At 44.5% G+C, this 17,364-nt stretch overlaps 1 protein-coding gene across 1 annotated transcript; it reads right to left on the bottom strand.

Moving 5' to 3' along the window:
* Positions 1–666: 666 nt before the first annotated feature.
* On the bottom strand, positions 667–11,002 carry PSMA5 (proteasome 20S subunit alpha 5). The gene is made up of 10 exons (XM_032963127.2): positions 10,914–11,002; positions 9,977–10,024; positions 9,555–9,621; positions 8,960–9,086; positions 7,969–8,036; positions 7,153–7,260; positions 5,098–5,156; positions 3,199–3,301; positions 2,812–2,898; positions 667–1,475 (listed from the first exon to the last, which is right to left on the bottom strand). Exons 2-10 carry the CDS (start codon positions 10,003–10,005, stop codon positions 1,398–1,400), a joined length of 726 nt encoding a protein of 241 aa, XP_032819018.1. The 5' UTR covers positions 10,006–10,024; positions 10,914–11,002; the 3' UTR covers positions 667–1,397.
* Positions 11,003–17,364: the final 6,362 nt, after the last annotated feature.

Raw genomic sequence — 17,364 nt, 5'->3', positions numbered from 1 at the left:
CACCTTGCACACAAGCCAAACCCCTGTCCTGATAGTCAACAGTGTAAATTCCTACGAAGTTTACCTTTTACAAAAAAAAATACGCAATCGAAGCATACAAATTGGCCACAGCTAATGGAAATTGTCCCCTACAATACCAACACACGAGTTACGGCCGCAGAAGAGCATTGCGAGTGCAATGTTAACCTGGGGAGAAAAGCGTTTCCTTTTCTCTTGGGAGCAATTTTCTCACCCCCCCCCCCCGGTGCGTCTGTGCAGTAGCTTCTAACGTACGGGGGTGTGCAACCTACTGCGCACGGGCCGATATCGGCTCGCCAAGTGGTTTCGACCGGCCCGTGAGTGCTCGAGACACGTGAACGCTCGAGACACGTGAACGCTCGGAGGGTTACTCAGCAGGCTGTTTGCTGCGACCAGGCTGGCATGCTGGTCTACGGGACAGCTGGACTCCCAATGTGGCCCATATTAAAAAAAAAAAGGTTGCACACTCCCTGTTGTAATATACACTGTTGTAGATGTTGTTACACAATGGTCATTTAAATAAACTGCAGCAACAACAAAAAGGTGACATTTACTTTTGACACTCTTCCACAACCAAACGTTCATCAGATTACTCTGTCCAGTTACGCTGCAACAACCTGAGCCAACAAATCTCCGGAAGCTGAAACATCCATTAACAAAACTCCGTTTATTTTCCAGTTGAGCAACAATGTGGCGGCAGATTTATTTTTGTTTAAGTTAAAAAGTACAACAGGGATGTTTTTTTATTCTTATCATAAATGCTCAAAATATGAAAGAGTTGGGTACAATTACCACTTTTGAAAATGTCTAGTTTCACTTTGATGAAATAGGAAACTGCAAAGACAAATTGTACCCAGATTCTGTAAGATAGCCGCCTTGAGCCAACTCGAGTTGGCCTGAATTGCCCTGATTTCTCCCAGAACTCTAATTGAAGGAAAACTCGATTTACCTATGAAAGTGTTGTTTCCATGATATCCCGAGTTGTCAAGGAAGATGGGCAGGTCTTGCCCAGAAATAGATCCGAGCAGAACTTTCCCATAAATACTTGCGAGGAAAAGCCTCAGGACCGTGTTGCTGACAAAATTAAATATTCCCACCACCCACACATTTTTATCATAACATGTCCGGCGATGCATTTTTTCTCCGCCTCAATTATGACGAAGGGAATCAAGCCCAAGCCCATGAAGCTAAAGTGGCCTGGAAAATTTCTGGTATGGCCCAAATTCACAACCCATTTGTCGTTTTGACCCAAAATAAGGAAACTTGCTGCCGGAATGGCAAACTTGGGTGATGTGGCTCATGAAAATGTGGTGTAAATGTAAAGGAGATTTGTACACAGAGTGGCTTAACTTCGTTGCTCATCATCGACGCTGCAGCGCTCATATGTCTGCTATAACCTCCTCAATCTCCTCCTTTGTGTACATGTGGAAGAGTTTACCCGGCTGCACCGTGGCCAGCTGTTGACAGAATAGGAAAAGGTTTAAGTGAACACACAATCCATGAAGTTCAAAAATATTTAAACAGAGCAACTGTATTCGGCAGGTAACAAATCACTTCCATAGTGAGATCAATAATCACGATCAGGGTCACAATTCGATTTCAAAATCATTCCTTGTCTCGTCTTTGTAATCTGCATTTCCTGGCACGTTTGATCCATCCTGTTTGTCCGTCCCATTCATTCCATTGACCAAAAGGTATAAATAACTTTTTTATCCTTAATATAAATCATACATGGGTCATTAAATGCCGAATAATACAAAAGGTGGAAATGATACGACCGTCATCTATTCGGACGACATGTGGCATGTGGCTCGGTGTGCAACAGGCAATTTTAATTTAAGGTTAATCCGACCTCCTGTTTCACAGATATAAGAAATCAAAGTTTTACCATGACCACTCGGCAACCTTCTAGGAATTGTGCATTCCCTTAGTTGAATGCTGATATTTTAAAGCTCTTGATGAAATCTAACGTTTCTACTCTATGGCAAAAACTTAGAAATGGAGGACAAAAACTTGACGTTATTTTTGACTATCACCTTGCTCAAATGATGTAAAACTTGGATTTTTTCTAAATATTATATATCGTAGAGTACAGACTTGGCAATCATTCCTGCAAGTGTAAAAGTGTGCATGTACTCCATTACTTTGGGAGTTACGATCACGTTACCGAACACGGCTTCAGATGCAAAGAGATTATTCTGGTCGGTTACATAGACTTCACTTGACTGTTTAGTTTAGTTCCCACTTCCACCACTGGAGGTGCTATAGGCAGTGGTGAAGGTCACCCACTGGTCACGGTGGGTGACCTGTATCTGAGCAACAGGAGGCTGGATTGACTGAACATTTGGGTGGAGGCCTTCTTTGCCAAATACAAATCTAATGATATAGGTTTTTCACGGCTCTATGTATTTACCACACGTTCCTGTGAGTCACCAGAACTTATATAAGTGGTAGCAAAACCTCAGCTGGATTGACCGCACTGCAACAAGATGCCTCCACAACGTGGGAGGAGGCGGAAGAGACGAGCAGCACTCGCCACGGCTATCCCGAGAGACCAGCTTTGAAGCCCATTTCTCAATTACAAAATATATCCTCCGAATTTAAATCGATTTGGTCAACTATATTCTGGATTGATTTGCTATGGAATGACCCACTTAATACATTTTTCAAAAATGCGGGTGTTTCCAGGGATAACCTTTAAACCAACACTGTAAGATATATAGACGACACAATAGATTAACATGTTTTTAAACAAACATATCTATATCAGTGGCAGTGTGATTTGCAAGTCACCTCGATGTTGGTTGCATTGAGTTTCTCCTCCATGACCTGCTTGAGGATGGTTAGGGAAGTCTTAATGGCTTCTTTCAGGGTCATAGACTGAAAGCCCACACACACCAGCATATATCGGTTAATGAAAGCAATATTGTAGTCGGATTCAAAATAACATTAAAAAGCAGCTGCTCAGCGGTATTTTTTACAACCACAATTTGAATTCATACACCATCTAAATACAACTCTATCCCAATACGCTTGACAACAACGTTGAGTGGATAAAGTGAAATGGGAAGTTGTGGGGTGAGGGCAAGGGACACGAGAGAGGGGAGAGAGTAAGCAAGCGGCGACAGAACGAGGTCCTGTTTTCCGTCAAGTGCTGCCCCCACTGGTGACAGAGCGGACCTTGTGGTAGACTTCCTGAAGAGAGCTCTGGGCGCCTTCGGAAGCCGAGCCAATGGCACGAGCATCGCACTGCACGAAGGTGCCCGATGGGTCCATGTGGAAGCTACGGACGTACACGCACGCACATTCGGCCAAACATTAGCTCAGTTAAACTGGTGGCTTTGTTGTTAGGGAGCACCCATTATGGACAATGCAGCAACATGTCTGGCTACCTCTATTTGCCTATTACTATACTAAACACAAGTGGGCCAAACAATTCGGGTGGTTAAGGTAAGATGGTCAAAACCTTGAACTTTGGATAAAAAAGTATGAAACTTGCCATGAACATTCATTCATTTTCTTTGGGTTTTTTGGTAAAGTCTCGTAGAGAGTTGTTATAAACTCATGGATCACCGTCAAGTATGAAAAAACATCTCCGCCCATGGTCATGCACCAATAACGTATTTTAAAAATAAAAACGACTCTCCATCTTGTAGAAACTGCAACAGTTCTACGGACCACCTTCCCATGGCATTGCGGACCACAGGGTGAGAACCACTGGCATCAACAATTTCTCATAATGGTACCACCACCCAAGCTCCTCCTCGTGGCCAAATTAGGAACCTGTGTGTTTCAGCATTTTGCTGAAAAACTCAAACTGCATAAAAACTTTATTATTTAAAGCTTTCGTGACTGCAGTGATTCATATTCTTGGTTCTTTCGGTAAAGTCACGTTGAAGGGAAACAATAAAATAATAAAATATTGAAGGGAAACAATAACATATTATTTTATTGTTTCCCTTCAACGTGACTTTACCAAAAGCAAGAATATGCATAAAAACTTACATTTTTCAGAAATCATTGTTGAAGCAGGTTATAATAACAATTTAAATAAATATAGAATATATATTTGATACAGGAGACATGTTTTTACAGTATTCCCCAGACCGGTCTTAACAGCACTTACATTGGCCTCGGCATTCCTTCTTACTACTCCGGTACATCAACGCACGCCGTATGTGCACAGCGTGGATAACGTTTGCCCACACTGGTTTCAATCCAGTTCCCACCTTTGCTTTATCAAACCCCAATGTACATGACTGCTCATCTCCGGGCCATTTTGCAGTTCGCGCCCCCACGTACATCCAGGGCAGGAGGCTACAAAAGCATGGCGTGCTGTTTTCTAGCTGGTTGTGTCGGTGCGATATTCTCTGAGGCTTGCAATATTTTGGAAAACAAAACTGCTTCCTGCCTTTGTTGACAAAAGAGCTGTACAGACCTGGGATAGTTACAGGAAGACTGTTAGCCGAAATTACATTGTCATTGCAATTAACTATGACTTATACGAATGCCACTGTCCCAAGTTCAGTCATTGACCTTACTCAACACAACTATTTTGGTATCATCTGACATGCATGGTGGGGTTACAGCCAATGTAACAAAAAGGCACTTGTGAATTCAGGAAACATGCTCAAATTGTACATACAACACATACTGGAATGTTTAAGACACAAACACATTAGTTTTCCCCAAGGCAACCGGGGGACACTGCCAAGTGAGGTCCATATCAATATACAACACCTGGCATGGATCAATGCATATTTGTGCCAAGTGTCATGTTTATAAGCCAGAGTGCAAGGCTTTGGCTTAGCCACCCAATCAACATGACTAATTTCAGGACAAATTTAACTCAAAATAAATGCACAACGAAAAAAAAGATTATAACTTCCAAACATTGTTCATTGCCAATGAAGGCAATGCTTGAGAATTGTTTTCCCTACTCATCAATGAATCAATAATTGACAAACGCACTGTTGGGAAAAAGGTTACAGGCAACTTAATGTAGCAGGGCACTTCTCCACTTGCCCATGTGTGTGTATATTTTATGAATGCGGCTCAGACGTGCGCAATAATACGTACAGCTGTGGTCCCTTCTCGTCGATTCCTCCAAAGAGCAGTGCTACTCCAAACGGGCGAGACTGCGGGTGGAAAAGCAGCATTGTGAATGAAAAGAGCGATTCCATCTCAGAGCTCAAAGAAAACAACCACATCGGGAGAAAGGTGATGGACGTGTAAGCACCAGGGTGTACACAGATAGGTCAGCCTATGAACCGGTGGTTGTCAGTGGTGAACTAAGATATGAAGGACTGTGGAGTGGATATGGCCTCGGACTGGAATGAGGAGAGAAAGAGGACAAGGAAAACAGACCCCACAGCGATGTCATGAGACACACCAATCTTAATATTACAGTGAGGGAAAAAAGTATTTGATCCCCTGCTGATTTTATACGTTTGCCCACTGACAAAGAAATGATCAGTCTATAATTTTAATGGTAGGTTTATTTGAACAGTGAGAGATAGAATAACAACAACAAAATCCAGAAAAACTCATGTAAAAAATGTATAAATTGATTTGCATTTTAATTAGGGAAACAAGTATTTGAGCCCCTCTCAGTCAGATATCTGGCTCCCAGGTGTCTTTTATACAGGTAACGAGCTGAGATGAGGAGCACACTCTTAAAGGGAGGGCTCCTAATCTCAGCATGTTACCTGTATAAAGACACCTGTCCACAGAAGCAATCAATCAGATTACAAACTCTCCGCCATGACCAAGACCAAAGAGCTCTCCAAGGATGTCAGGGACAAGATTGTAGACCTACACAAGGCTGGAATGGGCTACAAGACCATTGCCAAGCAGCTTGGTGAGAAGGTGACAACACTTGGTGCGATTATTGGTAAATGGAAGAAACAGAAAAGAACTGTCAATCTCCCTCGGCCTGGGGCTTCATGCAAGATCTCACCTCGTGGAGTTGCAATGATCATGAGATCGGTGAGGAATCAGCCCAGAACTACACGGGAGGATCTTGTAAATGATCTCAAGGCAGCTGGGACCATAATCACCAAGAAAACAATTGGTAACACACTACGCCGTGAAGGACTGAAATCCTGCAGCACCTGCAAGGTCCCCCTGCTCAAGAAAGCACATATACATGCCCATCTGAAGTTTGCCAATGAACATCTGAATGATTCAGAGGACAACTGGGTGAAAGTATTGTGGTTAGATGAGACCAAAATGGAGCTCTTTGGCATCAACTTAACTCGCCGTGTTTGGAGGAGGAGGAATGCTGCCTATGACCCCAAGAACACCATCCCCACCGTCAAACATGGAGGTGGAAACATTCTGCTTTGGGGGTGTTTTTCTGCTAAGGGGACAGGACAACTTCACCGCATTAAAGGAGCAATGGACGGGGCCATGTACCGTCAAATCTTGGGTGAGAACCTCCTTCCCTCAGCCAAGGCATTGAAAATGGGTCGTGAATGGGTATTCCAGCATGACAATGACCCAAAACACACGGCCAAGGCAACAAAGGAGTGGCTCAAGAAGAAGCACATTAAGGTCCTGGAGTGGTCTAGCCAGTCTCCAGACCTTAATCCCATAGACAATCTGTGGAGGGAGCTGAAGGTTCGAGTTGCCAAACATCAGCCTCAAAACCTTAATAACTTGGAGAAGATCTGCAAAGAGGAGTGGGACAAAATCCCTCCTGAGATGTATGCAAACCTGGTGGCCAACTACAAGAAACGTCTGACCTCTGTGATTGCCAACAAGGGTTTTGCCACCAAGTACTAAGTCATGTTTTGCAGAGGGGTCAAATACTTATTTCCCTCGTTAAAATGCAAATCAATATAACATTTTTGACATGCGTTTTTCTGGACTTTTTGTTGTTATTCTGTCTCTCACTGTTCAAATAAACCTACCATTAAAATTATAGACTGATCATTTCTTTGTCAGTGGGCAAACATACAAAATCAGCAGGGGATCAAATACTTTTTTCCCTCACTGTATGTGTATACAAAGTGAACCCCATCCGTAAATAAGTTATTACAAGGTTTAAATTTCCAGGTTCATGAGTTAACGGAAGTCTTGTGGTGTCTTATTTTCATACCAAGTCCGTGTGCCAGGACAGGCGTCACTCACCATAGCACCAGGCTCGGCATCCTCCTCGCCGAACTGCAGTGCCAAGTTGGACACGGCCTGCGTGACGCTCTCCACTGTCATCCGTTCGTTGTACGTGAACCAGTGGTTCTGTATACGCACCGCACACATCCCACGTTGCTCCATTGAATTCTATCTCTCACATAATGATGTCATTAAACATTAATATAATCTTGATTTGAAGCTTTCAATATATTGGTGGATGAAGGCCTCACCAATATGTCACTCGTGGGGGCTACTTTGATCATACTTAACCAAACTGAACAGTGGAATTTGGTGAATGGTGGGGGGGGGGGGGGGGGGGGCAAAGATCAGTTCATCTATCACTCGCCACTGATTTTAGTCGTGGCTGAGAATGAAACCCAGGTTGGAGGGTTTATAGTGCAGTGCACTAACCATTGCTCCACTGTTAGACTTGTCAGAGTTTGTTTTGTGGCATACAAACAAAATTATAAGAAATTACATTTTCAAAAGCTCTTAAGGATTTTTCTCACACCTGACAGGGGTTGAACCGGGCAAACAGACAACTGGGCATTTGCCCGGTAAGTCAGTCCTGGAGTTGGGCCACATTTACTACACCCAATTTCAACCAGCTGGCAAATTATTTAAGCTGGGCCAGTTGCTACAAGGCAGCCCAACCCCAAAATCAACTAAAAAGAGAAATGCTTGGTTGTATGGTAGGCCAGTCCAATCATGTCTAGCAAACGCTTTTGTATATGTGACTTTACAGAGTCCAGGTGGTTGAAAATGAGAAGCGACACTGAGCGAGAATGTGAACAGTGTTAAAATGAAAGATACCTGAGCTTCAACTCTTGCCCTGTCTGTAAGTGTCCTGGCATCTGCAATCAGCCCACTCATTGCACAACCTAAAAAAAAGTAACAAAAACACAACAAATGCAAGATACTGTTTACAAACAATGTCATTATTATCACATTATTGTTTATTTACATACAATAAGAATACAAATAAACAGACTCCTGTTCATTTTACAGACCCTCTGTAACAAGACTATCCAGAAGTACTTGTCTTAGCAAGCCAACTCTATCGGTTTCAACAGTTTGGTCTCATCAGCTGACTCAGGCGTGTCACAAAAATACGGCTGGGTTTCAGACAACTAGTGCTGTTGTAGACCACTGTGTATTACGATGCATAAACAGAATGGAATGTCTCTCCATAAACATAACATGTACTTCTTATAGTTTACTTAAAAGTGATGAGAAAGTAGCGTTACTAAACACTGAACCATTAAAACCCACGCGAAATCTAACAGTTGCTAACATTACATTGAATTCACAAATGGCCATGTTTAAATGTTTCAAATACGACATTCGCACCTCCAATAAGCATGGTTGGCAGTCCTCGGGTTACGAACCTAATTCGTTCATGAGACCCGTTTGTAAGTCGAACAGTTCGTAAGTCGGAATATGACGCAATACATTTAAATGCCCATAGGTCAATGTTGTGAAATGTGACGGTTCAACAAAAGCGAAGCATTGTTAAACTAATTACATCTCGCGGAGGATTGCTCCTCTGAACAAAATAATTCTGCGGTTCAGTTTTAAAGTGCGCGTTTGCGTTTTAAGTCAATGTAATTTTTTTATATTTCACTGAAGCTGGTTCGTAAGTACGGGCGTTCATAAGTCAAAGCCTGCCTGTACATACATGAGTGCTCACAAGATATATTTAAGAGCAATGTTGCGCTATTCCAAGGGCACAACTAGCGGCTTTTGAAAGGCCCAGTTTACAGAGTAGGAGCAGTGTGCGCGCTGGAGGTAAGAGCCCACGAACCTATATGAGCGTCGATCTCCACAATCTTCTCGATGCTGCTGGGCTCCATGAGGGGGGACGTGATTCTCTTCTCCACCGCCAGACAAACGCCCTCCGAGGTCTGGATGCCAATCGCAGTCGAGCCGAGCTGTGTGGCAAAAGCAGCAAAAGGAAACGTCAATTTTATCACTCCCTTCACATCTGAATGTGCAACTATACAGCTCTTTTGTCACTCCACTGCTGAAGGCTTTCCGATGTAGTGCGAGGCATTTGGTAATTTGAGCATACTTCACCATGCTGTTCAGTGTAGGCTGAATGTAATGTGTACGCATGTATGTTGAGCTTCTTTCACACCGTGCGTACCAACAGTGCTAATCGTAAGTACGGGGAAGGAAAACAGGTGTGCTGCATAGACGTGGCAGCTTAAAAGCGCAGTACAATTATGGATTCTGCTGCACTGCCCTCCGCTGCCCATCAAAGAGCCCTGCAACTTAGCCCGCTGTGCATCCTGGTCACACATCCAAGCACTGCCCAGTCTCAACCTCCTTAGAGATTTTCCTGTGACTAAATCACCTGGAACACACGCACAATAGAGGATGTCAACTGGGATCCGCACCTTGATGGCTTCGATGGCATATTCCACCTGGAAGATTCGTCCTTCAGGCGAGAATGTATTCACACCTCTGCAAAAAATAATGAGGTTCGCATTAATCCAAAGTGACAACACTTGCCTCCGGTGCAACACCAGCACCACAGCAGAAGGTGTCTCACTGCTGCTCAGGCAAGCATTGAGTGGAGCGCATCTTTATCGGTGAATATTACACATTCTTAAGGAGTAGGCCGCTCTACGAATAGAAAATTGCTGTCTTGCTGCAAAGCAAAAATACATTTTATCTACCACAGAAAAACGATGAAGCGGAATTCCCACCATTGGCTCAGACCCGCCAACTGAGATGAGCGGCGCCGCAATATCGTTTAAGTAGTGAGCCACTTTTAACTTTTGACCAAGAGTGATTAATCTAAAAACACACACATTACCTGTCATACTCTGAGCGTGTCAGAAACATCTTCTTTCAACGCTAGCACCTGCGAACACACACGCTAGGGTCAGACAGCGGCTTATAACGAACACAACTTTGACGATTACGCTAAGTTGGTGATGATTTAAATGAGTGATACTGTTCGTGATTGCTGCGATGGAAATAAAAACGATGCCAATTGGTGATAGTGTGAAAGTAATCATGACACCGACATTAATGATTAGTATTAATGATTGAAAATCGATCATGGATTAGGCTATTTATGGCAACTGTTTAAAAAATATGACAGTCACGATAATGATGGCAATCACCGCCATTAAGAATGGAATTTGTCTCACAACGGCAAGCCGCGATTAAAACAATTAAACACGTCAATGACGGTAACAATAACGTAACGAGAGTAACAATATCTTCATGAAGACATTAACGGCGGAGATAATGTTGGAAATGACGACAACATTGATGACGGTAACGACAACAATGTTAATAATGCAGCGTGACCAGCGATTGCAGAGTTGACGGTGAATGTGGCATTTTAAAAACTCTTCTGCTGAAGGCGCTTAATGACGGCGGCGTGGCAATCCATCATGTACAACGATAACACCGCAACGTTAACGCAACAAAGTTCTCGCTACAAGACCACGACCATCACGGGTGTATAATAATAACAATAAACGTATAACGCCGATTATTATTAATAACATAAAACGTGTCACGCCCACTGCACTTAAGCGCGAAACGTCTCCTTCATTCAACACTCGGCACAGGCCCTTCCCGCCACGGCACACCCGCAACGCACAGGCACGCTCAGCCGACGCGCGCAAAGTTAATCGACTAGACGTCGCCCTCGCCGTATTAGTTCGAGGTTTGTTTAAATTTGGTTTTAAGCTTTAAAAAAACACAAATGTCGAGAGCGAAAACTCGCGCGCCCTCACCACAGCTTTTGTCGACTCACGAGGACGCGGTGCCTTGTGGGAACACGTCCGGCCGAGAACCACGGGATCAGAACATTCGTTCCGGTCGCGTGATTGGCATTAAACGTTCCGGGTCGTGCTCGGGAAATCTGATCTTATAAACGTTTTAAATTTATCGCCTTAATCTAAGGCACTCAACATTTATATATATTAAAAAATGTACATACAATCCAATTCCGTTGAACACAATATGTGGTGATCTTGCTGGGTTTGGCAGTGGTGCACTTGCAACTAAGCCTGCCTCACTGGGGTTTATACTTTCAAAAGAGGGCAAGTGGCCGAAACGTCGCCAATTATATCCGTACAGTATATATACATCTTTAAGGCAACGTTATTGACAAATGTATTCAATTCAATTGAGCGCCGTTACACAAAAGCAAATATAAGCATAATTCCCTGCAATGTCCACAAATGAATAGATTATGTTTTAATCCTTCAGCACATTTACATTGCAGCTATGCCACTCTGATCAAGAAGCATCATTTGTTTTAAATAAAATAAACTTAGGACTGGTTTGGACATTCTGCGCCTCATCAGCAGTGTCAGACTTGCGAGACAAACCCTGCTGAACTCCCCACTGACACTGACTATTCACTGACTATTCACGAGATGCCAGCCTCGCTGCTGAACTCTCCCACTGACACTCACCAGTCACTGACTATTCACGAGATGCCAGCCAGTCACTGACTATTCACGAGATGCCAGCCAGTCACTGACTATTCACGAGATGCCAGTCTCTCTGCTCAACTCTCCCACTGACACTCACCAGTCACTGACTATTCACGAGATGCCAGCCAGTCACTGACTATTCACGAGATGCCAGCCTCGCTGCTGAACTCCTCACTGACACTCACCAGTCACTGACTATTCACGAGATGCCAGCCAGTCACTGACTATTCACGAGATGCCAGCCTCGCTGCTGAACTCCTCACTGACACCAGTCACTGACTATTCACGAGATGCCAGCCTCGCTGCTGAACTCCCCACTGACACCAGTCACTGACTATTCACGAGATGCCAGCCAGTCACTGACTATTCACGAGATGCCAGCCTCGCTGCTGAACTCTCCCACTGACACTCACCAGTCACTGACTATTCACGAGATGCCAGCCTCGCTGCTGAACTCCCCACTGACACCAGTCACTGACTATTCACTAGATGCCAGCCAGTCACTGACTATTCACGAGATGCCAGCCTCGCTGCTGAACTCCCCACTGACACCAGTCACTGACTATTCACGAGATGCCAGCCTCGCTGCTGAACTCCGCACTGACACTCACCAGTCACTGACTATTCACGAGATGCCAGCCTCGCTGCTGAACTCCCCACTGACACTCACCAGTCACTGACTATTCACGAGATGCCAGCCTCCCTGCTGAACTCTCCCACTGACACCAGTCACTGACTATTCACGAGATGCCAGCCTCGCTGCTGAACTCCCCACTGACACTCACCAGTCACTGACTATTCACGACATGCCAGCCTCCCTGCTGAACTCTCCCACTGACACCAGTCACTGACTATTCACGAGATGCCAGCCTCGCTGCTGAACTCCCCACTGACACCAGTCACTGACTATTCACGAGATGCCAGCCAGTCACTGACTATTCACGAGATGCCAGCCTCGCTGCTGAACTCCCCACTGACACTCACCAGTCACTGACTATTCACCAGATGTCAGCCTCGCTGCTGATCTCAAGATTGAGCTATAAACCATCATCAGGCCAACTCGGCTCAACCTCGCAGCAGCAGCAGCGGATTGTGGCTCAGACATCGAACAAATACGGTAACACCGCATCGCGAGCTTTCAGATGCCATAAATATACACTAGAATACACTACACGATACTACAATATACACTACATTATATGATACACTATAATACTCGATACACTATACTACGCACCAGGGACGTGCGGTCCGGGGAGGCACGGCAGGCAGAGGCTCACCTGTCATTCTCCAATGAAAACAGCTGTTACGAAAAAAAATCTAAACTTTTTTTTCACTGATCTGTGTTATAAATGTCATTTCTGTACGATTACAATACATTTTAAAGTCAAAATCGCCAAATATACGGAGCTCCGCTGCAAATACAGGAAGAGACGAGAGGTGAGGCAGCGACGAGCTCAGCCTCCCCTCTGATTGCGCAACCCCTCAGTAACTGGATGGAGCGCTGGCCATAAGCGCGTGCCTGTTACTATCTCAGTATGTCACCAATGTAATGTTTGTAGACCCCTTCATTTCATGTGCTCGCCTTCCATACTCCAGGTAACTTATTTCACGTATGTGTATAAAGATATTTAGGCTCGCTGGTCTCGTCATGAAACTGCAGTGAAAAAGTACCAGGGGAGGCAGCTATCACATCTGCCTCACTGAGGGGGACGTGTCTTACACGCCCCTCTCATTTAGGACACGCCCCCTCAGTGAGACCACGCCCCCTCAGTGAGCCCACGCCCCCTCTCAATGAGGCCACGCCCCCCTCACTGTGTGAATCTGGCTCTGACACTAGCCAGTGCCTCCCCAGCCATTGACCTCACCGCACGTCACTGCTACACACTATTCACTATACTACACTACAATATACACTGCACTTTTGATTCTCCATCGAACAAAGACGGCCACCGCATCGCGCGCTTTCAGATGCGCTTCTGCGGCCGTCTGGAGAGCTCTTCCTTCCGATATTCGGAATCCACTGGAGATTTGCACTTTTAAACCACCTCGTTTGAAAACTCATTTATTTCAAGCTGCTTTTTGTGTTTAGTTTGTTGTCCACCATCGCACACACACACGGTGCTACATACACAACAACCGCCATTCGCCACCAAGTGGCGGTGACGTCGCCATGACGCGTGTGCCAGGCTATGTGCACCTTGAGGCCACGTGAAGTGTCGAACGCTCGCTTGCAGGAGGTCATGGGGCAGACCCAGGTGCCACGGGTCGACTGACTGAGATGACTGGCTGATGCACCACCTGTAGCCCCTACTGTACCAACTGTGCCTTAGCCACCCGGCGCTCCGCTCGTTGTTGTGAGCGTCGCTCCTCCGCCCTCCGTTGTTGTTGGAGGGCGACTGCCTCCAACTGCCCAGTAGCGTCTTTCACGAGCCTCCTCCACAAAGGCCGATCTTGACACCGCTGATACCAATCATCGGCAAGTCCACTCAGCTCCACGTCCTCCTGTACCACATCACTCCATCTCTTCTCTAGCCCGTGCCGTACCCGTTTAGCCCCCTCGATCCGGTCGAACAAAAGCTGTTTCGGCATGCGGTGGCTGGGCATGCGGGCTACATGACCCAGCCAACGCAGCCTTGCTTGCCGGAGGAGCTCACCGATGGGACTTTGTCCACATCTGCCCAACCATACACACATACACACAGACGCGCCCACCTCGTGGTGCAATAGCGCGTTGTACCCAGCAAGGGGCACCACCATTCACTGCGCTTTGCATGCCGCCACGGAATCTTCAATTGCACGGAGCTCTCAACCAGAGCGTTCACTGGGTCAGTGCTGATGGAGTGATTATGGCTTCAGAGCAGGCGTCCAGTGACATTTAATGTACAGTCGAAGGAGACATTTTCACCCAGGGTGTTTATACAACTGATGAGCTACCGGATACCGATATCTCTCCACAATACGTGACCCAATCCAGTAATAATTATTGGGTTGGGTCACGTTATGATCTGGCCAAATTTACATAGCAAGAACACCCACAAACGAAACATAACCACACATTGATTTGTCCCATGGACAATAATTTCACGCGCTAACTATGCATTGTTTCAGCTCACTGACTGGTGACAATTCAATTAGTCTGGCAACGTCGGGTGGTGGAGGTCCTTTAGACACAAATTTGGCCAGATCATTACGTGTCTTAACCCAAACGAGTTATGAATCATATTGCCTGCGAAAAATGTGTAAAGAAAATACATTTGGAGATACTGCATTGGCAGGCGCATACGCACAATGAAAAAGCAACGTGTTTACATATCTTTATTTATCATATCCATCCTTTATCCCTCTTTCTCAACATCTTTTTGGCCTCAGATCATTTGTTCTCTACGTTTTAACATCCCTTCGCACGTTCAGTCCACGATACATTCCAAAGGGTAGATTTCCAACAATAAAATCTTCGTACAAGGTCGAAGTCCAATAAAGTCACTTGCATTTTCCTTCAACTCATACGAGGGGGGGGGGGGGTATGGGAACCGGTGGAGGGGACATTCCTGAAGTTCTGGGTTAAGGGAGGTTGGAGAGGGTGGTGACTCAGGAATGGACCTCACACCTTGGATAATGGTTGATATCAGTCAATAAGAACTGAATCACTGAATTTGCATAAACTGGCTTAATAGTGAGCGCATTAACCTTAATTACATCCAAAACAAGAATTCAAACCTCAATAGCTGTTAAGATACACACACAGGATGAAAGTATTTATTTCTAATGTTTATTTGTCCAAATGCATATACACAATCCAACCAAAAACATACCAACTTCAAGATGAAAACAGATCCTAGCATGGGCGGTTTATTATTTCCGGGATTTAACAGAGATCGGCGTTCTCTTCACAGACCGTAAAGACACCACCCATGGGTTCATCATGCAGAGAAAGCAACTTTGACAATAACTCCCATCTCGACCAAGCCACTTTTTGGAAACGCGGCAGCCTCCTAACACAAACTCAGATCACAACTAATAATAGCAGTGTAATTTGCTTTAACAAAATGTCAAACTCATAAGTAAAAATACCTATGGATGTAAGCGATTTAAGACACAAAAATATTAACACCCATAGCTTGGTTTTTAACGGAGCAAGTTGTAAACTATGAATTGCCCCATCTCTGCTTAGACCAGTCACACACGACAATTAATTTATTAACGTTGGGCGCAGGCGGTGCATGAAGGCTGCGTGACTTATAATATAGCCATGGTCTGTGTACAGCATTTCTCATTTAAAAACTACAGAATTCAAACAAGCAATGAGAATTAAGTCCTACGCTCTATTAACGTTGCAATATTTAAATTTGTGAAAAGCCTAATACTAATGTTTGCACCACACAAAAAACATATCTAGACATCTCACAGGGTTAATGTGCTCATCACAATCACTCAGTCAGCTTTGTCTTGGCAAATAAGCCTGCATGTTTGGAAGTGTTTAATCAATGAAATAAAGCGACTGCCACATCTAAATGATTGAATTGTCCTTGCACAAGCCCTCTACCCAAAAGATGTCTCTAAATTATATTTATTTTTAAATGCTACAAGAAGTCAATGACATTCCAATCAAGGTAAAATAACTTCATGGCATACAGGATTGAGTGTCAAACATTTTCAACCCATGGTACTCATTCAGTAATGAAACCCAGTGCTAAGGCACAAAATAATGACAACCTTTACCGAGCATTAACAAAGCCGCCTGTTGACATTTGAAGGAGCCACGCCAAGTGCGGCTCACTTGACAACACGTCAATGTTAAGCATACATAAAGCACCCTCATGGCAAAATAACTTTCAAAGAATTTACATTTTCCACAACTTAAAATTAATTTTAGTTACGCATTTTCAGGCACTTGAGTACAACGCATGTGCTGCACAGTTGACATTCATAAATGGCAAAACACTACTGTGACCATTTGGGAAAACTTTGACGAGTGCACTGTATTTCCAGGTAGATAAAAATGTATCTTTGGCAATAATTGTTCACTCTGAACAAACACTCAAATTAAGTTGTTGAATGTGCCAAATTTAACCTACAAGTTGGTATCTCAGTTTTTTTTCGTGGCAACTCCGGTTGACCACCTTTAAGTCAATTTGCAACGAACATTTGTGTCTCCATAGCAACCCTCTATTGATTAGTAACCATCGGAGGCTGGGGGGGGGGTATTCATCAGTGAATGCATTGGTATCCAACATTTAGCACGCACACATACTGCTGGATGTGAGAGGCTGCTTGTGTATTTGGCACCGAGCAATGGCAACAGCAATACTGGTCGGAATGTGTTAACAACGATCTTGCCTTTCCGTTCGCTATAGCAGGGGTCGGCTACCTGCGGCTCCGTAGCTGCGTGCGGCTCTTTCAGGGCCCCTTTGTGATGTAATTTATGAAGGACCGACGTCTCGTATGCACCACAGTGCATTGCGGCTCTTGAAATATGGATTTTTTTTACCGAATTACAAAAAAAATTGGCTCTTGTTATTTTGGTTGCTGACCCCTGGGTTAGAGCATGTGATGTAATATCATCACAGAATCGTTATATTTTCATGACATAGACCACACTATAGCAAAGTAGAAGTTGGATGTAAGCACACCCCTTGGGAGTAACACGAGGGGTGTGCTTGTACGAGTAGATGCCCTTGGTCTTCCACCCACCAGTGTAATGTAAGCATGTGTTGCCTATAACAGAACTGTGTTTATACAA

Source organism: Petromyzon marinus, chromosome 30, assembly GCF_048934315.1.
Source record: "Petromyzon marinus isolate PM22_M1 ecotype Great Lakes invasive population chromosome 30, UKy_Petmar_22M1.pri1.0, whole genome shotgun sequence".
NCBI lineage: Eukaryota > Metazoa > Chordata > Hyperoartia > Petromyzontiformes > Petromyzontidae > Petromyzon > Petromyzon marinus.
This window is presented reverse-complemented; position numbering and strand designations above follow the sequence as displayed.